This window comes from Camelus dromedarius, chromosome 10, assembly GCF_036321535.1.
Source record: "Camelus dromedarius isolate mCamDro1 chromosome 10, mCamDro1.pat, whole genome shotgun sequence".
NCBI classification, from domain to species: Eukaryota; Metazoa; Chordata; class Mammalia; order Artiodactyla; family Camelidae; genus Camelus; species Camelus dromedarius.
In genome coordinates, this window is record NC_087445.1 from 50,131,216 (window position 1) to 50,157,691 (window position 26,476).

At 50.2% G+C, this 26,476-nt stretch overlaps 1 protein-coding gene across 6 annotated transcripts in view; it reads left to right on the forward strand.

Annotated features, from left to right (window-relative positions):
- The window catches only part of COL15A1 (collagen type XV alpha 1 chain), a 153,329-nt gene that overhangs the window by 72,165 nt on the left and 54,688 nt on the right, over positions 1–26,476 (forward strand). For all 6 annotated transcript variants that reach the window (XR_010382748.1, XM_064490341.1, XM_064490340.1 and 3 more), the window contains 4 exons: positions 16,493–17,040; positions 18,246–18,320; positions 20,069–20,149; positions 24,750–24,897. Coding sequence is in view for 5 of the 6 variants with exons in the window: in XM_064490341.1 (XP_064346411.1) it covers positions 16,493–17,040; positions 18,246–18,320; positions 20,069–20,149; positions 24,750–24,897 (852 nt within the window). In the remaining variant the exon portion in view is untranslated. The remainder of the gene's footprint in view (positions 1–16,492; positions 17,041–18,245; positions 18,321–20,068; positions 20,150–24,749; positions 24,898–26,476) is intronic.

The following is a 26,476-nucleotide window of genomic DNA, read 5'->3' on the forward strand; positions in this document are numbered from 1 at the left end:
CCCTGTGCCACCACGCTGAGAGCTGGGTATTGTCATCTCTGTGTCAGAGAAAGAAACGTAAACTGAGCAGTTAAGGAACCAAGGTCACTGGCTAGTAAGTGATGGATGAGGTCCGGTGTGCAGGTCTCCCTGGCACAGAATTCCGTGTCCTTCCCCTGCATCAGCTGGGCAGGGCTCCAAGCTCATCCTCCTTGGGTCCCCTGGAGGTCACCATCAGTTTCGGGTCTCCAGTTAGGGTCATCTCCTGGGTACCCGTCTTGGAAGGCCTGATTCTCGCTCTCATTACTCTGGAGGTGCACAGGCTCTTCCTCCAGCAAACATTTGGAGGCCATCAAGCTGTACTTTCATCTAGATTAAACAAGAGTCAGCCTGTTTCAAAATATGACTTCAGGGTCACCATCTGTTCTGGCTGTTCCCTTAAACTCACATCCCATTTCAGAGCCAAATGGGGCTCCAACATCCTGCAGAGAGCAGGTCTCTGCACAGCTGAGCAGGAAGATCTGTAGAAAGAAGCAGTGTGTTTGGTAACAGCTATAGGGTAAGTTTTGTGTGTTGTTTCCCCTACTAGATGGAAACTAGACTCCCATAGAGTCATCATATGTGTGGGCCAGAGGCCCCTACTACAGACGTGAATACATTCATTCCCATAGTAGGTACCTACTGTGTACCAAGCACCTTCCCATCCTCACCTTCTTTATGGTGATGGGGGAGAGTGGCCTGGATAGTTGACATCATCAGTCTGGGCCTCAGTTTTCTCATCTTGGGGACGCTGGATGGAGGTCCTTCCCAGCTCTGAAGGTGACCCCAACTCTCTAGGCCTCCAGCAGCCCTGTCAGTGGAGGCGAGATTTCACAGTGCCTGCTGAAGCCATGAGCTCATTCTGCCGGCTGCTTCTCTGCCCCACTGAGTTCACACAAGTGCATCTGTTAGGACGCCCCGGGCCGTCCCCAGGGCAGCTTGATTTTGCCCAGGGCATAACATGCCAAGCGCTGAGAGGCTGCAGGAACGTATGTCTCCTGCTGTTGCCAAACTCCCGCCTTCGCTCCACATTCCAAATCGCCCAATTCCACCCTCTCCTTGGCAAGAGAAAGGAAGGGGCCTGACTGCCGGGGCAGTAGCTCGAGGTGAAGCAGTGATGCCTCCTAAAATGGTCAGTGGCAGACTTCCTCAGAAACCTTTCAAGGCACCCATTGCCTGTTGCATAAATTTTAGTCTCCTTGGCTTGACATTCAAGGCCCTCCCTAATCTGGCTCCCGTCTCCCAAATGAAAAAGTGACTAAGAGTGGAAAGAGCTGGAAAGGACCTCAGATGACTCATGTGTGAGTCTCAGTGACCCCAGTTACCAGCTCTGTGGCCTTGATTGCATTCAACCTCAGTCTTTTCATCTGCAAAATGGGAGGGCAGTAGTCCCCACCTTATCAAATTGTCCTGAGATTACATGAGCTGATGCTGGCTTCACCCGTCTACATCTGTATTTATCTGGATTCATAGTTTCTCCTTTCTGCTCTAATATTAGGGGTTACCTAAGAGTCTCATTGCTCTCATCCCCCAGGACCACTCACATACCCCTCATTTTCCTAACTCCATGGGTTTGCTTATGCTGGGCTCATTCCACCACGTTCAGCTGTGCAAAGAAGCCTTCCAGGCCCACCTCTATCGCCCCATTCTTCAGTCCAGGCATCTGTACCAGGGCTCTTTGTATTGGTGTCTTGCCCCCTCTACTAGGCTGAGAGCTACTCAGGGACCAGAATCTGAGTCCTCTTGATCTCCCAGAGTCTAGCCCAGGCCCAATGCTGGTCGTGAACAATGCCAGAACCCTCGACTGGGACCAGGATAGAGTGAAAGACAGGGAGGTCCGCTCCTGCCTCCTCTTCCGGGACCCATCCTCCCCTGTGGCCTCATTCTCTCGGGGCTGGTACAATGTAAATTATGACTGAATCAATGCATGTGGTTAGCAATTCTTTAAGACACTTAATGGCTCATGTGGTGTCAACTATGACAAAGAATTCAAAAAATACCCAAGGACATACCTCATTTAGAGACTTAGAAAGCTCCAGGATTACTTCCAAGCTTCTCCCACCATTGATGCCCCTCCCACCACAATGCTTTACTTCGTGGGGCTGGAGGTGGGGGTGGGGGATGCAGTGAGGAGCAGGAATCTTACCCTTCTGCTCCCAGGATCTCCAGGGCTGGCCTGTCCCATCCCTTCTTGCCCAGTGGCCCCAGCTCGTGCCCTAATTCCCAGATAGACTGAGCATCCTCCCCAAGGCCAAACCTCAAGAACCTAACAGAGTGTAAGAAGCATCTGTTGTTCACAGTCCCCACCCAGACCCTTCTTTTGGAGAGGAGGTGGGTGGAGCAGCTGGAATCCAGTCTGAAGTCTAAGAGGCCAGTATGTCTTAGAGCCGGACTCTCATCTCGGTGGGTGAGAGCTAAGGGCAGGCACTTCTCAGAAGACTGGTCATTCAGAGTCCTCCTGCTTAAGGGTCAGCCAAAAGGATGGAACATGGCAGCCCTCAGAGAACTTACCATCAGGCCTCTGTGTGGCTATTAATACTATATTATACTTCAACAGTGGGATCAGATGCGAGCGAGACTACTGAGCGAGCACTGAGCTCAGTGGTGCTGGTGGGATGGCCATGACAACAGCTGGCACTCATTGGCGTTCTTTGTGATTGATGACAGAGACTGTACCGACTGTATGTACTGATGACAATAAAGATGATGGGCCAGACAGGCATACGGTCACGTTCTCCAGGATCCATTAAGCTCATTCATTCATTCCTCCTTCAATGCTCAATTTTTGCCTAACCCAGGCAAGCCCTGTGCTAGAGGAGTGGGGATGAAGTTGGGAGATATAAACAAGAAACAGATGATGCCTGCCCCATAAAGGGCTCACAGGCCTGGGGGAGACACTGGCAAATAAACAGATAATAACAGAGTAGTGAGGAATTGGAGCTTCCTGGGAAACTTACCCTGGAGGGGTTTCTTGGCAGGATGGAGTGACTCATTGGGAGGCATTTAGAAGTCAGTCCTGAGGCCCAGCTTTCCAGTGTGACTGGAGTGGACTCCTCTGGAGCCTTCAGGCCCCTTGAGCACAGGGCAGGGCAAGGGGGAGCTGGGGAGGCAAGGAAAGTAGCTGTCACCACCCCTCTGGGTGTGGGTTCTTCCTGCTTGGGACAGACTTTCTCTGGGAGCAGCTCCCTTGGAGGCCACAAGCTTCCTCATGGCTGCAGGTCCCTCACCGACATGCCCAGGTCCCCTGGGCTGGACCTCCCAAGACTCTCTGCATCCCGCAGATTGCTGGCCTCCATCCCGCAGCTGGGGCCACTTGGCTGCTCCCTACCCCAAGCTCTAGGGCCCTCCTGTTGTCAATCAGGGGAATCTAGTCACTAAGGGGACTCAGCCTCCCATCGGCCTGTCTGGGAATTAGCTCGTTTGCCCTGACTGTGCTGTGATCAGAGGGAAGCTCCATCTCAGCTGGGGTCCTGCTGGGGTCTGTGCCCGGGCCTCCATCCCTGCAGCAGACTTCTCTGCTGCTCGCTGCCTGCTCCGTCTTCTACTCCGTGATCCCCCACTGCTGTCCTCTGCTCAAGTCTTAGGCCGCCACCCTCACCTCACCAGCACCTCATAGGGCAGTAGGTCTCAGACTCAAGAGTGCATCGTCACCTGGAGGGCTCATTAAAGCCCAGGGTACTGAATCCCATTGCATGGTTTCTGAGGCAGAATTTGTATGTGTAGCAGGTTGTATGTGTAGTGGGGCTGCTGCTGCTGCTGGTCCAGGAAGCATACTTTGAGAATCTTGGTGTTGTGGTTAAGCAGATGGGCTATGGAGCATGAGCCCCAGCTGTCTGTGTCCACGTCTGGTCCCTGCCACTTACTGGTTATGTGACGTCATCCGTCTGCTCCTCTGTCTCTTCATGTATAAAATAGAGGTAATAAGAACACCTTTCTCGCTGGATTATTGTGAGTATTAAATGACACAGTCCGAGTACTGCACTTAGAATAGGACTTGACGTACAGGAAGCAATGAATGTTTTAGCTTCCTTGCCTGCTATTATGAGTGACCACAAACTGGTAAACTTGCGGAGGTCAGAAGTCCAAAATCAGGGTGTCGGCAGGGCTGCCCTCCCTGGGGAGGCTCTAAGGGAGAATCCTTCTTTGCCTTTTCCAGCTCCTGGGAGCTGTCAGCGTTCCTTGACTCATGGCTGCATCACTCCAGTCTCTGCCTCCACCATCACGTCGTCTCCCCCTCTGTCTGTCAGGTCTCCCCTGTGTCTTATAAGGACACTTGTCATTGGATTTAAGGCCCCCTTGAATCATCCAGGATGATCTCTTCCTCTCAAGATCCTTAATTACATCTGCAAAAGACCCTTCTTTCAAATACGGTCACACTCACAGGTTCCAGGGTTTAGAACATCGACCTGTCATTTCAGAGGTCACTACAGTGAGCATTGACCACTATTATCATTGTTTAGTTGATGTTTCTTCCTGCAGCTGTAGTTAGCCTGACCATAGCTTCTTGCCCTGGGGCCAGGAAGGGATGGAGTAGGGGTGCCAAACTCGTTTTCAAATTCCACCTTCTCTTTGTCAGCCCCATTTTCAAGCCATTCCCGGGCTGGGGCAGGAAATTCTGCTTAAGAAGTTAACGTTGGCCATATAGCATTTCAGCAAGTTGAAATTTCACTAATCTGGGGAAAACAGCACTCTCAGCCCCCAGACACCTGTTTGGAACCCTCTGTCCATGTCAGTTGTTCCTTATACCTGAGCAGGCTACACTTGGCAAAGCATTCCTACATTCAGACCTACATTTGACCCTCACTACAACTTAGTTGAAGGAGGTCATCATATCACCCCATTTTGCAGGTGAGAACACTGAGACCCAGAGGGAAAATTGCACACAACTACCTTTCTCGGCAATTATAGACAATTGTTCAGGGGAGATAAAAAAGGCTAATATCATTGACAATAATCACAATATCAACCACCATTGTGCTTTATTGATGTTTGCTTGGCTAGGCTCTCTGCTTAGTATTTTATGTCCATTATATGAGGTTATTCTCAAAACTCTCCCCTGTAGTAGGTGGCATTGTTCCTATGTCACATATGTAGAAACTGAGGCTCAGAGAGGTGAAGTGTGTTGTCCAAAGTTGCACAGCTTTTAAATGCCGAGCTAGGATCTGAAGCCTGAGCTGGCAGAGTCTTCCTCTTCCACACTGTGCTGCTTGGAGACCCTTCTCCCAGTTTGGAAAGTATGTCAGGTCAGCCAAGATGAGAGCAGTGGCTGCCCAGTTCCCTCCCAGATCTGCTTGGAAGATAAAACCCATGAGAGACTGTCCTTCGCTGGTGGCAGAGCCCCATTTCTGATAGGGAGGTGCTGAGTGTTGATGCTAAGAGCAGCAGGGAGGAGCAGCACGGCAATAGGAATAGAGGGGCAGACGGGCCCCAGGTCACTGAGGGCTGGGACAGTCACGGTGTGCTCCCCGGAGTGGATCAGCCTTGTGTTGAGGGGACATTCCTGGAGAAGAGAGGAGCAGAGGGACACTCAACTCCTCACATCAGACAGATAACGGTCTAAAATTGCCACTTCTGTGACCTGATAGCTGTGTGCCCTTGGGCAAGTTATTTAACTTCTCTGTGCCTCTGTTCCCTCATCTGTGGACTGGGAACAGCAAGAGTGGGGTTGTTGTGAAGAACTTGGGGGCTGTGAGTCAGCATCCTTCGGGGACCTGGTGCCCAGGCCACTCCTGGACTAAGTGAATCAGCATCTCCGGGGGTGGGCCTAGGACATTAGTATTTTTAAAAAATCTCCCCAGTGATTCTGTGCAGCCAGGGTAAAAACCATTGCTCTGCAGGTAAAGTACTTGGTGCCCAGGACACAGCGAGGGCTCAACACACACGAGCTATCATTCCACATTCCTCGTACGTTCGTGAAACTAACCTTTATCGAGCACCTACCAGCTCCAGACTCTGTGCCAAGCGCCCGTCTCACCTGTGTGGTCGGCAGTGCATATTTATTGCTCAGCCATTTCTAGCATTGCTTCCAAGAGAATGAGTTAATGGGGTTAGATGCTGTGTGAAGACATGACCCTAATCTGATATTCTGAGAGGAGGGTTTTACTGCCAAGGCAGAAAATACAGAAAAGATGCCCACATCAGAGAAACGGAAAGCCTGTGTGTAGGAAGTGCAGTCAGAGGTCTCCAGGCCCTTAGAGAGGTAGAGAGGTAGCTGGAGAGGAAGCGTGGGCTGCAGACTGTCTGTTGGTCCCTGGCAAATATCTGCCCGGCAGCGCTCCCACGTCAATGTCTGTGACCTGGAAAGCTTTCTAATGGGTGGCTTAATGTTGGTGGGTTGGTTTTTAGATGCAGAATCCTTTTCAAATGAGGCTGTAATTGGAACCAATATATTAAACAAATTAAGTCTGAGTTGCTTTGGTGTGAGTGCATGGATCAGGGCAGGTGAGTGTGTGTGAGTGTGTGAGTGTCCATGAATGAATTGTGGGTGGATGTGTGTGTGAGTATGTGAGTGTCAGGTTGCATGAGTGGGTGAATGTGTGTTTGGATATATGTATCTGGGTGTGTGGGGATGTGTTGTGAATTGGTGAGAGTGTGTGTATGAGTTTGCTTTTACAAGTGTGAATCTGTGGATGAGTGTGTGTGTGTGTGTGTGTGTGTGTGCGCGCGCGCGTGCACATGCACAGAGGGTGGCGCAGACCCCAGTCACAGAATGAGGGAGTCACACCACTCTCCAGGCTCAGCTCCTCAGTTCCCGGGCTCTGGGTCTTCTTAACCAACTCTGTTATTGGTTCTGAAATGGCTAATGGTTGGAGAGTGGCTATGAGGGGAACAGCAGAGACTGTGAGGGTATCCAGCCCAGGTTGGCCCCAGTCTTGTTAGCCAGAAATCATGCTGGGTCCCAAGTTCTCCCGACGTGCTGGGCCCTGTGCTGACATGGCCCTGATTGTGTCATCCAGGCTCTTGGTGACCCTGTGAGCCAGCTTCTATGCTGTCCCACTGGACAGATTTGTCTACAGTTCACAGAAGTGAATCGGCTTGTCCAGGATCACACCCCAGGTAGTGGCAGACGCAGGACTCAAGCCCAGGTCTGTCTGATACCAAAGCCCAGGAGGTTAACCCAGGTGAGGGCATCATACTCACCCAGGCCAGGCTCTGGAGGATTCTGATTCCATAGGGCCCGGCAGGAGGGCTGGACCTGTGTCTTTTTAGAAGCTCCTCGGGTGACTGAAGTGTGGCTGGGGCTGGAACCTTCAAACCATGCTCTTCTACCTCGTCAGATTTGAATCCTGACTCCAGTTGCTTCTTATCTTCATGGCCTTGGAGCATTAATTAACTTTTCCAAGCTTCAGGTTTCTAACCTGGAAAATGGAGATAATATAATCTACCTCGGAAAATCAATGGCGAAGATGAAATGATTCGTGGAAAGCTCTTTGAGTAGTGCTGGTCACGCAGCAAGCCCACAGAAAATCTTAGCCGCAGACAGTACTGTTTCTTGGCATCCATTCACAGGATGTCATCCATTCACCCTCACCAGGCTCTGTGCTGGTAGCAGGGACTGAGAGACGGGTCTGCATGTTCCATGCCCAGGAGCCCAGGTCTAGTCATCTCAGGGAGGGACAGGAGCTAGCCACCAGAAGGCAGAGATGAGGGTGTAGGAGTGGAGGGAAGGGCGGGGACTGCGGGGACACAGAGGTGAGCATCTGCACCTGGGAGAGTCAGGGGAAGCCCGGGAGGCAGTGGGCTGTAATAGGCTGGCTCTTGCACTGTGGTTTCAGGTTAGTTACTTCCCCTCTCTGGGGTTTGAGTCCCTCCTCTGCAAAATGAGAGCATGATCCCTGCCTCCCTTCCCCCTGATGGAGGGAACAGGTGAGAGGATGCTTCGGAAACTGGAGAGGGTGCTGGGTGGGCACAGACTTCCCTGCTGAGCTCCCGGCTGGGTCCAGCTCCTGTCAGCTGCTGGGCAGGGCGGCCAGGCTGCAGTGCCCACTCCTTGCTAGGATTTTGACCACCTCCAGGCCCCTTCAAAACCATCCTTTTCTCAGCTGAGGCCAGAGGCCTGAGAGAGCAAGAGTGAGAGAGAGAGAGAGAGAGAGGAGAGCTCACACAGTAACTTCATTGAGCAGGAAAATTCCTATGCTATATATGAAAACCGGAAAAGGGAAGGAGGCGTTCTAAGTTTACATGTAGAAAAATGCTCTTCTGTAATTCAGAAAAATGAGGTCTTTGATTGTTAGCAAGCCCAGGTCTCCTTTCTAAGTTGATCCAGGATTTTTTTCCCTGGCAGGGAAACAGTTCTTTTTCTAAGAAATGCAACGGGTGGTAGGTTTTTCTAAGAACCTCTTTCATCTTTGCTGGGTGCAGACGGAGACCCTGCAGTGGGAGTTCTGTTGCGTTCGTTTTCCTCGGGAAGGGAGTTAGGTAGAGCCGGGCACCTCTGGGGACTCCAGCCTGGGTGGGGCAATGTTTCCTCACAGGCAGAGCTATGACATTTTCCTGGGCACAGTGCTCCATACCTCTGGCCAGTCTGCGCTTTCCAAAGATGAGGATGTCTGTGGGGGTGGGGGGGAAGGCTGGATTTGTCCTGGTCCCTGTTGGAGTCATTTCTTCCAGGCCTGAAGGCTGTGGGCTGAAGGAACCGGCAGCTAAGGGTGTTTAGAGAAACTGGAAAACAGATGGGAGACAAGGAGCCTTCAGAACTGAAGACATTCAGACCTGGCAAGGACTGTTGGAAACTATCTAATGGAAACCTCTCGTTTCACAGACGAGGAAACTGAGGCTCAGAGAGAAGGGACTGCCTGAGGTCACAGGCTGCACTGGTGGCAGAGTCTGCTTTCCTGGGCCAGGTCCCGTCTACTAGCTCATGCAGCATCTGAGAGGCCATGGTGTGGAAGTCCAGGACGACTCATGTGTGGTCCCAGAGGGCAGAGTTAGGCCCGGCCAGGTGGGTGGGAGCTACAGGGAGACATGCCTCAGCTCACCAGGAGGAAGAGGACTTGAGAATTGCCCCACAGAGGTCACGGTAGCCCGGAGGAAAGAGCTCCTGGACAGGGGAGGTGCACAAGCAGATGGGCTTTCAGGAGGGGGTGCGATGGAGGAAACTCCTCCAGATGGTGAGCTGCACTCATTCTGCATAGAGTCTGTGGCTTGGTGAACTCCCAGCTTCCTGTCTGGGGAAGCGTGAGGAAGGGAGGCCACGGGCTGGGAAGTCTGATTTCAATACACCCAGAGTCCTCAAGGCCACCTCCTTGTACGGTGTCCACAGGGAAGGGAAAGAACAGTTCTCAGAAGATACAAGAATGTCCCTCTCCCAGGCAAGATGGCCTGAGAAGGAGTCAGGTATTGGGGACCTCCTCTCTCCCCAGGGGGTGAGTGCAGGGAAACCCAGGACAGAGTAGCCCTGCTGGGGACCCCAGGGCAGCCACCCCCACTTCACCTATACACCCTCAGCCTGCTGGCTCTGCTCCAGCCCCAGGCCATGGCGACAGGGAATCATCTGGAGCCCTGAGCCCTGCCCCCGGTGGAAGAACATGAACCAACTTTAAGGAGTCAGTGAGTCCCCGTTTAAGCTGACTGAAGTGTTCTTTAGTCTTCACAGCTGCGGGTGGAAATGGGAGAGGGAGGGGACCCCTTTTGCTTTCCCAGGCAGCCGGTTGTAGGAAAGGGGCAGAGGATGGGAGGGAGGCACTTGGGTTCTCCTCCTGGCTTGTCCACAGCCCCCCACGTGACCTCAGACCTGCTCCCTTGGGTCCCTGCCAGACCTGACTCTGAGTCTGTTGTTGGGATCCCAGTTCTCCCAGTTTCCCCAGGCACAGGCAGTGTCCCTCACAGCTGCCGCCCAGGAAGTCTTCCTTGGGTTTCGTGGAGGTGCAGTTCTCCATGTCGCCACCAGGGGCCGCCGCTGCACATGTTCGGGGGTGTCCTCAGCCTCCCTGTCTGGCTTCTCTGCAGCCCTCTTTGACCTAGAGCCAGAGGAATGCTCCTTAGCCTCTTTGGGCTTTAAATGCTAACAAGCACGAGCACTGGGCCCAGGTCCCAGATATTCATCTGTGAGATGGAGCTTTGCAAAGCCAGATACAGTTCCCAAAGGAGGCAAGCCTCCATAGCCCAAGGTAGCCCCAGGCACTGCCTCAAGACCCCACAGATGGAAGGGCTGAACTAGCCCATTACACAGAAGGAGAAACTGAGACCTGGATGAAGAGGAGAAAGGCCAGCTGTGCTGGAGTCTGTGGCTGAGAGGAGGAGAAGGAAGAATTCTGAGTTTTCACCTCTTCTGGCCAGGTGGCTGTCATCTCTGTGGAAGGAAAACCTGGACCCTGCCCTGTTTGTTTCTTCATTGCTAGGATTCTGCCTTGGTTTCCATGGAAACTGGCTTTGGACCCCTGGGAGGAAAGTCACACCACATGGTAACTGTTCAGATTTTCCTCTGCCCAGTCCATCTCTAAAGCCGTCTGAGTCCTCCTTCCTGTGCTCTCGGGAGGAGCTGCCCCAAAGTTGTGCTCAGGAGCCTGAACCAAAGACTTGAGGAGCGTGAACCCCAGTTGCATATGTCTGTCCCCTTTCCTCAGGCCACAGCGGCAAGTGCCTGCTCCATGCCAAGCCTTGATGTGGATATTTAAAGGAGGGGGTGGTGCCGCAGCTCTGTGTATAGGGTGGAGACTTGATCCTGAGGGCACTGGGGAGTCATTGAAGGCTTTGGAGCTTGTGAGTAGCATGAATGGATGACTAACTGAGACACCTCGATCATGAGCTTCTTGAGAGCCTGCATTCTGGGTTCAGCTTTATACCCCCAGGGGCACACAAGGCATGATGTGAGGGCTTCATAAGTGTTATCAAATTCACAAATTGGAAAAGTAGGTTGAAGAACGCCCATTGGAAATGAAGCTATGCCTGTGCATTAATGAAGGGAGAGATTAATTAAGACTGAGGTCAACTGTCCTAAAAGAACCTAAAAGAATTATCTTTGGAGAAGTGTAGCCCTCTCCCTCAAAGGGTCCCGAGGTTCCTGAGGCCAGAGAATTCAGTGATCGGACCCCCACTAGCACTGCCCCGTCCAATTTTGCCCCTCCAGGATGGTGGGATGTCTTCCCACCAGCTGTGATCTCCAGCCCCCTTCCCACCCAGCACAGAGCCATCCCAGGACAAGCCTATGGACCAAGTTGCTGAGCCTGTTTGTCTTGGCTCCATGGCTTCTCTTCTCTCCCTGGTGGCCGCCTGAGCAGGTGGCCCTCCTGCTTGAGGCCAAGGGGAAATGAGCCAGCGGGCCCAGGCGCAGCCCTGAGCATGGGTCACTCCAGGCCAGGGGTCGCTCCCTGCCACGCCACGCCACGCCACGCCGTGGGACAGTGAGGGTGGTGGTGGGGGCACGGGGGGAGCTGAGAGCACTGCTGGGCTGATTGGGCTTCTAGATTGTGGCTTGGCTCCCCCGCTATGGTTGACCCAGGGGAAGCAAGGCCTGGTGGCTGCACACTGGTCTTCCCTTGCAGCTGAGGCCCAGGCAGCAGCGGGCAGGATTAGGAAGGGATCTTTTGGCAGACTTTGGTTTTGGCTAAGCTTGTGCCTTTGAATCGAATGAAAGACGAATTGCTACCATTTGTTGAGCACTTGTATTTTCTACCCATCATCTCATTTGGTCCCCATCTGTGAGATGGGTGGGATGTTCCCACATCACCAGTAAATTATCCACCCATGAGCTGCTTGCTTGGTAAATGGCAAAGGCTGGATCTGAACCCAGCTCTGTTCAACGCCAAGGCAGTTCTCCTCCACAGGCTAACTCTTTTGCCTACTCTCCAGCTGGCCTGCCAACCACCTGTGCCTGGCGGGGCTGGGGCAGCCCGGGGGTCATGGGAGAGGCACAAGCTCTGGGTCACTTGTCGTTTCAAATCACCCCAAGGCAGAATCACACCTCCCCTCTATGCAGCCTTGCTTCACTGCTCCATCTGCAGCTTCCTGGCTGGGTCTCCTGGTCATGGAACTCTTTCCTTAACCATCCATTTCTCCCTGAACCCCTCCCTGTCCCTTGACACCACTTAGAAATAAGCCCCTGGAGTAGAGGCTCTGGCCATTTACTCCCTGTGGAACCACACATTCTGCAAACCTGGAGCATCCCACCAGGAAGGGGCTTCCCCTCCTGATCTCAGTAGGAGAGAGGGGGGAGCTGGAGGAAAGGCTTTCACTAGATGAGATGGAGAAGAAAGCAAAGCTATCAGCAGGGTACTCACAGTTTTGTTTTGTTTTTATCTTTAAACTCTGGAAGGGAGAAAAGAAATCTCAGTGGGGTGGTTCCTTTTATTTCTATTTCTGTTCTTTTCACTTTTTTTCTTTCTTTTCTTATAAAGATGGACTATATTTGAGTAAGGAGAAAAATGAAGGAAAGGTTTTATACTTTCTAAAAGGGGATGGAAGGAGTTAATGTCTTTAAAAATATGTAAATGTCTGTATTTTTCACACCGTGTTCTTGGGGTAAAATTCAAAAAGTACAAAGGAGTATCTAGTGAAAAGAAAGTCTCCTGTTGTCCCCCAGCCACCAGCTCCCTTCCCTGGAGACCGTCTCTGGTCCCAATTTCTTGTCTCCTTCTACAGATACTCTAATAGATATATTAAAATACATTTTTTACATTTATGTAATATATGTAATATATGTCTTTCCAGCTGATAGCAATTCTATTCTGCACCTTGTTTTTCCTGTTTGTTTTCTGATTAATACATTTGTGTCCTATTAGTGTCTAAGGAATCATATCTTACTAAAGGCTGCATTATATTTCATTGTACAGATATAGCAAGAATTATTATTTATTTAACCGTTCCCCAGGATTTCCAGGATGGAATGGTTTAAATATATTTAGATACATTTTAAACAATGCTACCATGGGTATTCTTGTTGAGTGCTTTATATTTCACGTATGTACCTTTATCTGTTTTAAAAATTCATAGAAGTGTAACTGCTGGGTCAAAGGGCACAAGTGCACTTGTAATTTTGATAAATAATGTCAGAGGACCCCTCGCATAGATGTTATGCCAATTTACGGTCCCACCAGCAAGGCGTGCGATGACCTGTTTCCTCAAGCTCTTATCAGTGTTATCCACCATTCTGATCTTTGCCAATCTGCGAGGGAAAACGGTATCTCTGTAGTCTTACCTGGTATTTCTCTTGTTATGAGTGAGGTTGAGTATCTTTTCATATGTTTAAGAGCCATTTTTTTTTTCTTTTACTGTGGAAAGAATTTTGTATTCTTTGCCCATTTTTCTATTGGGTTGTTGCCCTACTACTTATTGGTTTGCTTCATATATTAGGGTAACTCGTTTGTTGTCTGTGATATATGTAGCAAATATTTTTGTCCAGTTTGGGATTCTGTTTGACACTGTGGGGATTTATTTTTGCTGTGAAGAACTTAAAAAAATTTTGGTGTAGTTACATTTAACCAAAATTTCCAGTCTTTCTATTTTTGCCTTCTGGAGTTTGTCATACTTTAATTTCTGTCTTAATGCCAGTTGCAAACTGGACAGGAAAAGCTTTGGACTGGGAATCAGATCAGTTTATAGCTGGCAAATGCCTTCCCTTCTTTAACCTCAGTTTTGCTTTCTGTAAACTGAGGAGGTTGGACTTCTTTCATTTATTTGTTCACTTTTTCTTTCATTCGTTCCTCAGCGCTGAGCTGGGCATTGGAAACACAGAGATGAGTGGTCTGGTCTATGTTCTCATGGTCCAAGGGGGAGAGAGACACGTGACCCAATGGGGACCTGCAGTGTGCCAAGGGTGAAGATGGAGGACCCCAGGATGTACTGAGGGGGTGTCTGATGCAGCCGTGGGAGGAGGATGTAGCTCAAGAGGTGAAATAAGGGACTTCAGGGGAGGCGAGGCTGGCCTGAGTCTTGAAGGATAAGAAGGGGTTATTCTGGCAAAATAACTGGTGGGGTGCGGTGAGGGGGGTGGCCAAGGGGAAAGTAACTGATGTAGATGGAGGAGGACCTGTGACAGCAAGGAGCACCGGGGGGGCGGTGTCCGGCATGTTGGAGAGTCAGGAGTGCGGTGGAGTCTAGACCGCAGAGGACTCTTGGGCTGCTGTGACCCTGAGGGCCACGAATGGCCACGACGCCTTCTCAGCGGGACCTCAACATGATCAGATTTGTTCCTTTGTTGAGGCTGGGATAATCATTTTCACTAAAGTATTGTGAAATATTTTCTATGATGCTTTTTGTAAAGAATGCTACTATGAACACTTCTTTTGAATGTCACCTAGTTTAAGAAATAAACATTATCACTATAGTTGACAGACCCCGTGGGCCATTCCCCAAATCCTATCTCTCTGCCTCCACTAAATGTTGACAAGAACACACTTCTGGTGAGCATGTAAAATGGCATGTTTGCATCTTCACCATAATTAAGATGATAATTGCATCAAAAAAGAAATGGTAATTATGTGATGTAAGTGTTAGCTAATGCTAGGGTGGTAATCATATTGCAATTATGTAAGTGTATCAAATCAACACTTTGTACACCTTAAACTTACACAGTGTTATATGTCAATTCTATCTCAGTTTTTTAAAAAAATGGCACAGTTGCTTAAGAGAACAATTTAGCCACGCTCAGTGAAGGCGCAGATGCACGCGCCTGTATCATCCAGTAATTCTACCCCTAGGTGGTGGAATTACCTACACAGCTAAGCACAAGGAGGTGTGTATAACAAAGTTTATAGCAGTAGTGATTGTAGTAGTGATGGAAACCTCACTTTCAGAACCATCAGCAGAAAAGGGAACTGATCCATAGTGGCTTATTTATACATACAATACTGCTATGAAAATGGGAGACTGGGAACCACATGTCTCAACAGGGGTGAATCTCAAAAATACAATGTTGAGTGGAAAAAAAAAAGTACCAGAATCCTTGCATCATGCCAACAATTATATGAAGTTAGAAGACAGGCACACAGTTCTGTGTTCTGTTAGAAACCCATGTAGTAAACTACTCATGTAGTAAACACACAAAGGTACGCATGGGGCTGAAAAACACCAGATCCCCCAGAGTGGCTGCCTCTGGGGCGTGGGCAGGGGGATAGGATTAGGGAGATTGTGAGGGCTTGAGCTGAACTGATATTATCTTTCTGAAGTGTAGTGGGAGGCACATGCCTGTTCCTCATGTTTTTCTTTCTTAGAAAATGTTAATCATATATTTTATTTAGCCCAGTATTTCCCCAGATTATCACTTCAACATTAATCAATAAAATATATTACACAAAATGAATATTTTACATTCCTTTTTTCAAAGTCCAGTTTGTATCCACTGTCCCACCTGCCAGGCTCCTGTCTGCCTCTCTATGGGACCTGCCTTCCTGTCTCATCACCTCAGCTGCATGTGGGTGCATGTCCCTGCAAACCAGCCGGCAGCCTTCTCCCAGGGGAAGGGAGGACTCAGGCTCATGAGCCTGGGGTCCTTTCTGGGAAGCATAATGGTGCCCTATTATCTCTTCCCCAAAGGGTGATGGTTAGCAGCCCAGCCTCTGGAGTCAGATGCTCCGGCTTTGGACTCCAAATGGACTTCCTTTGGGCAAATCTTAACTTCTCTAAGTTTTCTCTGAAGCAGAATGGGGATAATAGGACCTACCCTCACAGAGTTGCTGTGAGGAGTGAATGAGCTAATGTATGTGCAGAGGAGCGAGCAGAGCCTGACGCAGAGTGAGAGCCCAGGGAACGCAGATGATGACGGTCCTGATGATAACCATAGTGACGAAGGGTGATGACGATGACGCAAACTTCAGTTGTCCTGATGTCTGGGAACTCTTTACTTTGTCCCTGCTTTTGTCCCACACCCTGAGGCACTTAAACAGTAGATCTCAATCAACCAGAACAAAATAAACCTATCCACTTTTAAAGAAAGAAATGGGGAAAAAATCCCCACATTGACGAGGGAGCATTGTAGGAATATTCTTTGGAGTTTTTTTGTTTTGTTTTGTTTGGGGGAGGAGGTAATTAGGTTTGCTTGTTTGTTTGTTTGTTTAACGGCGGTGCTGGGGATTGAACTCAGGACCTTGTGAATGCCAAGCATGCACTACCACTGAGCTATAACCTCCCTCCAGAATATTCTTAAATGTTTTCAAAACTGCACATCATGACTTGTTAGTGGGTAATGAAATCAATTTGGCAGGTTGTTTCCAGCATGTTTTTAGTGAAATAGAAGAGAAAAAGAATTATTAAACAGAAGGGGAAATATCAGAATGCCTGGTAAGTATTAAAAGTTAAGTAATATTTTATGAAACATTTGTTTCGGTGTTACAGATGTGTATTTGTCTAAACGTGCACATTGGATTGCAATTTAAATACATTTTTCACTGTGGGTCGTTGTCAAAAAAGTTTGAAAAACAGTAATTATGAAACTCCAGTGGGTTCCCAAAGGATCCCATTTCGTTCGTGACATCTCTTCCTCAGTTCCAAGCATAGTAGAATCTATGTGTGAAGCGTGGTCTCCTCTCCCTTCCTGCAGAATTGGCTTCCCAGGGCCACTTGGACCTCACGGAGCTCATCGGCGTCCCGCTCCCCTCATCCGTGTCCTTTGTCACCGGCTATGGCGGCTTCCCGGCCTACAGCTTCGGGCCTGGAGCCAACGTTGGCCGCCCAGCCAGGACCCTCATCCCGCGCACCTTCTTCAGGGACTTTGCCATCAGCGTGACGGTGAAGCCCAGCAGTGCCCAAGGAGGGGTGCTCTTTGCTATCACAGATGCCTTCCAGAAGGTCATCTACCTGGGCCTGCGGCTCTCGGGCGTGCAGGATGGCCATCAGCGGGTCATCCTCTACTACACAGAGCCTGGCTCCCAGGTGTCCCACGAGGCTGCTGCCTTCCCGGTGCCCGTGATGACCCACAGGTGGAACCGCTTTGCCGTGGTTGTCCAGGGTGAGGAAGTAACCCTCCTCGTGGACTGCAAGGAGCACAGCCACGTCCCTTTCCCGAGGTCCTCCCGGGCCTTGACCTTCGAGCCCAGTGCAGGAATCTTCGTGGGCAACGCAGGAGCCACGGGGCTGGAAAGATTCACCGTGAGTCCGAATCCTGTGGATCAGGGGGTTGCTGGACTCTGTACAACAAACACGAGCAGCCATTCTTTTTGTATTTTATGTTTTAAATTATTAATTAACTAATTTATAATGGAAGTACTGGGGATGGAACCCAGGCCCTGATGCATGCTAAGCATGTACTCTACCATTGAGCTATACCCTCCCCACCAGCAATTCTTGTTATTAGTTTATTCTTATGTCGTCAAAAAGGCATCTATGTATGGTGGGAAGAAAGCTAGGCCTGGAACAAAAAAACCTGGATTCCAGCCCTGAGTTTTCAGTTTAGCCTGAGGATTTTAGAAAGTACCTGGATTCTCTGATCCTCTCTGTGTTGTGTTTTTTTTTTTTTTTTTTTTCTGTAAGTGGGGATGAGAAAACTTGGGCCATAGGGTTGTGGAATCACGTGAGCCAGCCTATGTGAAAGCATTTTGTATGTTTTAAGGTGTTATAAAAAGGGTAAGGCTTGTTATCTCCTTTAGTGACTTTTATCTTTGGAAAGGGGTGGTGGTTGCGTGTGAGTAGTTTCTGCAGAGGTGCACTAGCGGGAAGGCCAGAGAGTGAGGTGCTTTCTCTCTCTCCTTTTGGACAGTATGCCCTGAAAAAATACTGGAAAACTGATTTTACTATCAATGGGCTTTTATGAATTCTAAAGCAAATCCCTAGGTTACTGTAGTTACTCATGTAGTCAGCACGTATCCTTACTGATACCTGCCCAACTGATTCAAGACAGGTCATAGAGAACGGACTGTCAGGTGTGGGGAGGGGAGGCGGGAGTGGAGGCAGGGAGGCTGGTCGAGAGCTACGCTGGGGACAAGTCCTTCCAGCTGGGAAGCTTTGAGCCACGGGAAGGACACTTTTTGGTGGAGGAGGTGTGCATTTGAGGGCTTGCCACTGACAAGCTGGGGACCTGGGGACAAGTTAGGAGGCTGCTGTTAGCTTGTGCCTTGAACACCGTGCTCTCCAAGGACCTCTTTAGTTAGCAGCGCTCATGTTACAATGGCCTGGGGAGAGTCCCCCTAAAGGAGAGTGAGCCTGGAGGTGGCTTCGTTTCCTTGTCTTGGCTGCGGGCATCTCTTCTCACGCCTGCCTTTTACTTGGCTTTTCTCCTTTACAAAAACAGTCGTGTCTCCCATGGGTGCTCACGCTGCAGATGTGGCTTCTGACCCCTCCCCTCTGCCTTTTCCCAGGGCGCCATACAGCAGCTCACCGTCCACCGCAACCCCAGGACTCCCGAGATGCTGTGTGAAGCTGAAGACTCCTCGGTGAGCCCCTCACCCCACCCCCAACAGTGGGCCCTGCGGGCCCCAGCAGCCAGTCAGCCAGACAAGGCCCCCAGGCAATTCTTCACCCCCGACGTCATGGAGTCTCTGAAATCTCTCATCTTGGCAGGCGCTGCCTCAAGTCCTATTTTGGGCTTTTTGGCTTTATTATTATTTTTAAGAGCTTCAGCCATCTCTTTGGTGTGTGTTGGGGGGAGGCAGGTTGTGTTTCTTCTAAGGTGTTAGGTTCTTCCGTGGCTGTGCCAGTCAATGAAGTGGCCTGGTTTCCAGACTTCCTGCCAAGAAAGGGTGTCAGGATTCTAAAATCAAAGTTAAAACTCTTAAGACATGCTGGGTGTAAATCCTTATGAAAATAAATCTAAATTTAGCTTTTATGCTTGGCAAATGAACCATTTCCTCCACTGGGGGAGTGGTAGACAGGGTGGGTGGTTAAGATGGGTCCTTTCCCCGTCCCTCCCTCCCTTCCTCCCTCCGGGATTTACTGAGCATCTGCTAGGTGACAGACCTGGGGAGATACCGGCGATAAAGGGATAAACTGGGAACTGCCTTCATCCTCCAGATGCTGACTCACACTTACACACTCAAATGCAGTGACGGAGCTGAGGGTAACTGGTCCTAAGACCCAAACTCTACAGGTTGGGTGGGGGCAGGAAGGTGGAGGAGGAGGAACTGGGACCCAGTTGGAGAGGAGTTGATGCCTGACGAGTGACAAGCCACCGTCAGCCAGGTGAAGAAGAAAAGGTGGTCCAGGCAGGAGCCATGGCATGGCACAGAAAAGCCAGAGGAAGGCGGAATGTGGCCGATTCCCAGAGTTTCTGCACCTCTTTGGGTGCTGTCAGCCCCAAAGCTAAACATAAGCTGATTTCATTCATTTAGTAAAAAATGCTGATTGCCTGCGGTCCTAGGACCAGGGATGAGATAAACAAGGTCTTACTGTGTAGCACAGGGAACTGTATTCAATAGCTGGTAATGCCCTATTATGATAAAGAATATGAAAAGGAATATATATATATATATATATATATATATATATATATATGAATCACTATGCTGTACACCAGAAATTAACACAACGTTGTAAATGGACTATACTTCAATTAAAAAAAAATGCTAACAGTGTAGTTGGAGAGCCCTCAGAGGTGGACCTTGGCTCTGTGAGAATATTTACTCTCCTTGAGGCCATGCTCCTGGCCTGGCATTCACTCATATGACGCTGAGAGAAGGGGAGCCTTGTGTGCATGGATTCCTTCCTCTCTGCATGTTAGTATTGGACAAATAGAAATGACCCAAGGGTCCACGAGTCAGCTGCAGAACCATGGCATGCGGGTGTCCCGGCTGCCGTTAGAGGGCTAACTGTGCAGATGAGCTAGCAAAGGGAGGACGCACTTCAAACGTAACGGTTCCCAGCGTGAAATTCCAATGACAGCCATGCAAAGATTGGGAGGCCCTTTTGACAGAGATTCAGGGCACCTGGACAGAATGCAAGTAGGTATGTTGGACTGTCCGTTGATTATAGTTTTCTGTCTGTTTGAGCAATAAAATGATGAAGGAAACAAAAAGAATAGCCAAGATGCGTGCTCTGTCCTCCATCCCACTCTCTCTGCCTCTGTCCATCTCCGTCTCTCCCTCCTTCCCTTTCCCACACTCACTGTTCCTCCATGGGAGTGGTTCCTGTGACTTGCCCAGTTAGTTGTAACCTGCTCTGCCTGGCATGATTTGTCTTCATACAGGCATCGGGAGAGACCAGCGGGCTTCAGGAGACAGACGAAGTGGCTGAGATCTTAGAAGCTGTCACCTTCACTCAAGCCCCGGTGAGTACTGGGTGCTGTGCTGTGTCATCTTGGTCGGCTTTTAGGAGGCTGGGGGTTATCGGAGAGCCCAGAGCGCTGGTCTCCATTCTCAGATCTGTGACTTCATTGGATGGCTCACCTGGGGAGGTCAAGAGAAGACTGGCCAATGGATGTTTTGCAAAATCCCCAGTACACAAGAATGCTGTTGGCTGGGTGCTACTTTGTGCTGTGGCCATGAGAGGGCTGTCCAAAGGCAAACGTTGCACTCTGTCGCCTCCCAGCTGTGTGAACTTGCGTGACTTACTCAGCCCCTCTGAACCTCAGCCCCTTTTCCATAATGCAACAAACAGTGTGCTATCTCATGGGGTTGTTGTAAGGTTAGAGGAGGCAGTGCAGGGGAGGTCTCAGCCCAGTGCCTGGCACAAGGGCAGCAGCCCTGAATGGTGGCCGTTGTCACATTTGCTCGGGGCTGTAGCTGTAAGAAGGAAGTCAGGAACCCCATTCCTGTGAGACGCAGAGTCCTCCTAGGAGCTCGCTTCTGGCCCCATGGGAAAGGCAGCCATGCTCCCAGTGGTGTGGGCCTCTTCCCTCCTGGGAATGTGCCCTGTGGCAGAGACAAGGAAGTGGTTTTAAAAGCACTGAATCAGACCGTGGAGACACTAAGGGGCCTGTTTTAATGAAAACAGCCAGTGGTGTCTGAGTCATTGAACACAGAAGCCCCAGCAATCTCCTTGATTGGCCTGTCTCAGTCCATAAACTCATCTCTGACAGAAGAAAGCAGAGAGATGGAAATAAGGCGGGGGCTATAAATTGTAGACCTCCAGTGGCAGAGGTGTGGGTAGGACAGAACAGGACCAGAGTCTGTTCGCATAGGAGGGACTGAGAGGTCACCTCTTTCTATACAGAGGTGTACAGAAAACTGCCCTTTGTACAGTTGGGCAAACTGAGGCCCAGAGTGAGAAAGAGACTTGCCCTAGAGCTGAGCTGTTCCCTTCATGCCCCATCCAGGGTTTAGGCCATGAACCTGTGCTGCTGGCCTGGGCAATGTTGGAGAGGTGCACCCCCAGGGCCACAGCCAATTTGGAGGCAGCTGGGATGGAGAATGTCAAGGGTCCAATGTGCCCACCTGGATGGTGACTGGGGCATGGCTTCTCTGGGCAATGTTACAGCCCTGTGTGCCCATCAGCCCTTGGCCACCACATTGGTGTGTCCAGGGCACAGGGCAGTGGTCCCTTGGGCTTTCTAGCCTGGTGCTGCCCCCCAGTGTACCAGTCACAGCCAGGAGTGAGGCTGACTCAGGCAGAGATGCTAATAACCCATGGTGGCCCTGAGGGAAGGACAGGAAAGGGTGGTGGGGTCTGAGAGCATGAGATGACCATGAGGTTTTAACCCCAGGGGAGGCACAGAGGCATCTGGGAGTGTAGAGATTTGCCCGAGGCTGCCCAGCCTACAGGCTGCAGAGCTAGGTCTGCAGCCGGGCCCAGGCCACTGTCAGTCACATCGCAGCCAGCCAGCGGGGCTTCCCCCTTTCACCAGCTCCTGGAAGGGCCCGTGGCTCCCCTCCCTGGCTGCCCCCTCCAGGGACGGGGAATTTCCCTGTTTGGCTCAGACGTTCCCCTCCCCTCTCTGTCTGGCTTCTCTCTTGGAATGAATCTCACTTCCCTGTCCTCACCCTTTCCAACCTGCCACTCTCCAAGACACAAGCCATGACCAGCAAACTGAATCATGGTCAGGGACTTAAAAGCCAGCCCCTCCTCGCCTCCTTCCCCATTTAGGGTAGGAGTCCCTGTTCCCTCATTCTTCCCCCTGCTAAGTCAGCATCTCCTGACACACCTTTCCATTTCTGGGAAGTTCTATCTTTGCTGAGTTAGAATTAATACCCTATGGTTCTCAGCCCTGGCTGTGCATCAAAGCTGGGGAGGGGCGGGGGCATGTGCAGAGAGGGAGGTGCTGGGGGAGAGTCTTTAAAAAAGCCTCTTGCCTGGGCTGCATACCCGGACATTCAGATTCAGTCGGTCTGGAGAGAGGTCTGAGAGTCTGTTCTTACACGAAGCTCTGTAGGTGATTCTGATCCACAGCGGACCTCTCTTCCAGCTACACCCAAATGCTCTCAGTTTCCTAGCACACCAAGCCCTTCACCCCTCGCCCATGCCTTGGCTCCTGCAAGTCTGTTTGCCCGGAGGGCCCCTGCCCACCCCTTCTCTGCTTGCCTATTACCCACTGGTCCTTCAGGATCCCGTCCACAGCCCCTCATTGGAGTCCATGGTCAAGCTTCCCTCCTCACGCTTGGCTCTCACTTCTGCACTCCCAAGTCACATTCAGTCACAGTAGTGGTGTCTCGGCCTGGGTCTGTGTCTTCTCCCTGAGAGTCCAACAGCTTGAGAAGAGATGCCCTTCTTATTCATTCATTTCTGCATCCCAGGGATCAGCCACACTGGTTCTCCATCCATACTAATCCCTGAAAACCAGCAGCCACCTGTTGGAGGCAGGACACCTGACTCTGACCACCGAGGGTCAGCTCACCGGCTCTGCCCTTGAACCCAGGGTTCATGGCTGCCTTGTTGAGAGTTTGCTAAAAGAGACTTTTAGCTGATAGGCTGGAGTCTGTGATTTCCCAGCCTTTGCCACCTTGAGTTGCTGAGCTCAGCCACCCTGCCCTACCTGCCTTGTCTCAAATCCCAAGTTCCTGCTAAAGCAACTGGGCTTCCAGCCACCAGCAGCCTTGCTCCAGGATAGACATGAGCTTTCTTGGCACCATCAGGGAGCCATGATGAAGTGTCTTCCCCCGGACCCTTGGCAGGGAGAGGAGAGGAGCTGCCTGGGGCGGGGGTCCTTACCGCCCTGCTAGGTCACCATGCAGCTGCGGGAAACGCAGAGGTCTTACTTGGTCTTCCCAGCGTCTCCTGTGGGGCTGCCTGCTCTCTGCTCCCACTGCTCTACCCTGGTTCCTGCCTTACTCGGCTTCTTTAGTACAACCTGCTGGTGGCCTGCCTAAACCTCAACTCCCCAAATCCATGCTCTCATTGGCACCAGGGTGAACTCCCTGAAGTACATACCTGCTCACATCTCCCCCAGCCTGATACCCAAGGGGCATGTCCGTTGCTCCCAGTTGAAGGCCAGACTTCTCACTGCAGAACCAGCCCCCTCCCTCTCTCTCCTTCCCAGCCTCCATCCCTCTGCTTCCCTCCGTGTTGCCTGCCGAGCACAGGTGGTCAGGCCCTGGCAGTGCTGTGACCTTTCTCACTTCATCGGCCCTTCCATCCGTTTTCTGAAACTCTGTTCATTCTTCAGGGCTCAGCTTCTTGAAGCCATCTATCCCTGCCTCCACCCTGGAGGTTTATAATACAAGAAACTGTATCTTTTTTTAGGACACAAATATTCCATATTCACTATTGAAAAAACTATAAGTGTAGATAAACAAACAGGTAATCACCTTTAATAGCAACACCCAGAGAAGGTGTTGCTTCTTTCTCAAGGTGATGTTCTTTCTCAAAATTTAGAATGCTCTTGCTGTTGATGATAAGTACCATTTATACTGTGGGCCTAGTCCTATGCTGAGCACCTTGCATGTTATACCCTTTAAGTATTCATTATTAGCCCCACTTTACAGAGGAGGAAGCTGAGGCTCAGTGAGCTTATGTGACTTGCCCAACATAACATAGCTAATAACTGGAGAGCTGGGATTTGACCCCAGTTTGATTGGAAAAACTGAACCATTAAATCCTAAATTAGGGGTCCATATGAATCCTCCTTGTTCTGATGGACCAGAGATTCATCACTGGTACCCTGGATTCTGACATTAAGGAAATCACCTTCTGTTATTAGCCAGGATAGGTAAGTGATGGCTGTGGTAAGACACTTATCCTGAGATCTTAGTGTCTTAGTTGCTTCTTGTTCGTATCACAGGTACAGCACTGATCAGCAGAATCCTTCCATTCACGCCCAGCCCCTTGAGCTCAGAAAGTGATGAGACAGACGACTGACAAGCCCTGGGTCACAGGAGCTTCTACCTGATCCTGGGTCTGGGATTGACTTTTGCTACTGTTTATCAGGATTTCCGCCTAGATCTCTGAACTGCTGTGTTTGCCGCTGTTGGGGTTTTTTTGTGTGTTTGTTTTTTCCTAGTTGGTAAAGGTGGTTAAGACATTGACTGGCTTTAGAAAAGCTACACAGAAGCTGATGTTTCCCAGAAAGGAAACCATACCCTAATCTTTTATTTTCATAGGAATATGTGACCAATGTGTGCCCGGGATTGGATTTATGCAGCTTTTACTGAGTGCAGCTTCCCCCTTCCTTCCTCCCCCTCTCCCTCTCTGCCTCCTTTCCTCTACCAGATCTTTACTGAGCACCTCTCTGTGCTGGCCTGGGATCCAGGGATCACAGAAATGTGGTCTCTGTGCTCAGAGAGCTTCAGCTGAGAATAGCAGAGTCTTGCTATAAACTGAACAGCATTTCATTACCGTAACATGCATCTTTTTTAGGCCCTGAGAGGTTCACGGTTCTAGATTTCTTCTGGGTTTATTCAGCTCTTGTGGAGACGATATTTTCTCCAATGATACCAACCTCTTTTCTGCTTTCCTGCCAACTAAATCTTTTCGGGTGTCATTTTTCCTCTCTTCAGTCTAGAGAAACAGAAGTGGAACCCATAAACACACCTCCAACTCCATCCCCTCCCTCTGAGGATACGGAGCTTTCCGGCGAACCTGTACCCAAGGGGACCCAGGAAACCACCAACCTGAGTGTCATCCTGCACGGCAGCCCTGAGCAAGGCAAGTCCCTGAGGCACCTTCATAGGTGGTGGGTGTAACGCAGAGCATCTCACTTAACCTTCCTCAACCCCTTGAGGAAGGAACTATAATCATTCTCATTTTACAAATGAGATGGGGAATTTGAATCAGAGAGGTTATGCCATCCAGCTGAGGCTCCACGGCTCATAAATGGCAGAACCCTAGAACCTTTAACCCCTAGACTCCACCCCTCCAGAAGGGCCTAGGGCTTAACAGAAAAGCGTGTGATAATTGTGGCTGCTTATTAAATACTTACTGTGTACCAAGTGTTTATGTCCCCTGTCTCCAGTCCCGACAGCACGTCACCTAGTTGCTAGTATTAGCCAGTATTTTACAGATGGAAAAACCAATGCTTGGAAAGGTGGGTGACGTGCCCACGGTCACACAACTAGTGAATGGTGAGACTGAGCCAGCGCCCAGGCCTGACTCCACAGTCCCTACTCTTTCTGGCCTCAGCCACAGACTCGCCAACTCTCAGAGGATCAGGCCGTCTAAACTCCTGTTGGCACATGGGGGAAGCTAACTGATGGCCAGAGGAGGGCAAGCACACAGGAGGTCAGCGGCAGGCCCTGGGGGCGTGCTGGCCTCCTGGCTCCCCGTCCAGGGCTCTGACCCCTGCCCAGCCATACAGAGAAGCCTTGGCAGAAGTCCAGGATCCTCCAGGATCCCCCAGACAGCAGCTTGACGTGCCCACGGTCTGAGGTCAACCTGCATTTTCTTCCCTTTATCAGAGGGGTAACCATTCAGATTGAAGTTACAGCCAAACCAGAGCACTGAGATTTAGGTACAAAGTGAAGAACAACCCAGACTGCCCACAGTAGGGATTGATTGGGCAAATTGTATTTCATTCATATGTACAGCCCTGGAATTGGTGACACAAGATTTAATGACCCAGGGACACACTCAGGATGTATTCCATGAAAAAAGCATATTTCAAAACTATATGTGTGCTGTGACCCTAAATTTGAATATATATTATTTAAATCTATATATAGCCATGTAGAGCACTGTGTGTGTGTATGTTAGAATAATGGACAACTAAATACTGTGAGTGGTTATCTCTGGGTGGCAGGATTGTAAGTTTTGATTGTCTTTTTTGTACTTGTGTATTTTACAAGTCTTCTAAAATCCCATGTATCATTCCTTTCACTTCTGCATCAGTAAATAAATGTTATTTTAACAACTAAACTTGGGAAATCAGTGGGTGAGAGAAGGTATATAGTACTGAATAGAAAAAAATTGCATAGTAATTTAATAAAGTCATAATACCAGGGCGTAGAAATCAGGGCGTAGCTGTGGAAAGACTGCTGGCCGAGAGCAGACCCTTTGGACGGAAGCCTTGCTCAGCCACCTATTTGCTGTCAGGCCTAGGCAAGCTGCTTGACATTTCTAAGCTTTGGATTCCTTCACTGTCCACTGGGAGTGTCCACAGCCCCTGCCTCCCGGGCAGAAGAGAGGGTTGAATGCAGCCGCAGTGGGTGTGGAAGTGGTCTGTGAACTGCGCAGGCGATTCTCTGGCCGGGGTGGGGTTTGGGGTGGGGGAGTGGGGGGTGTTATGATT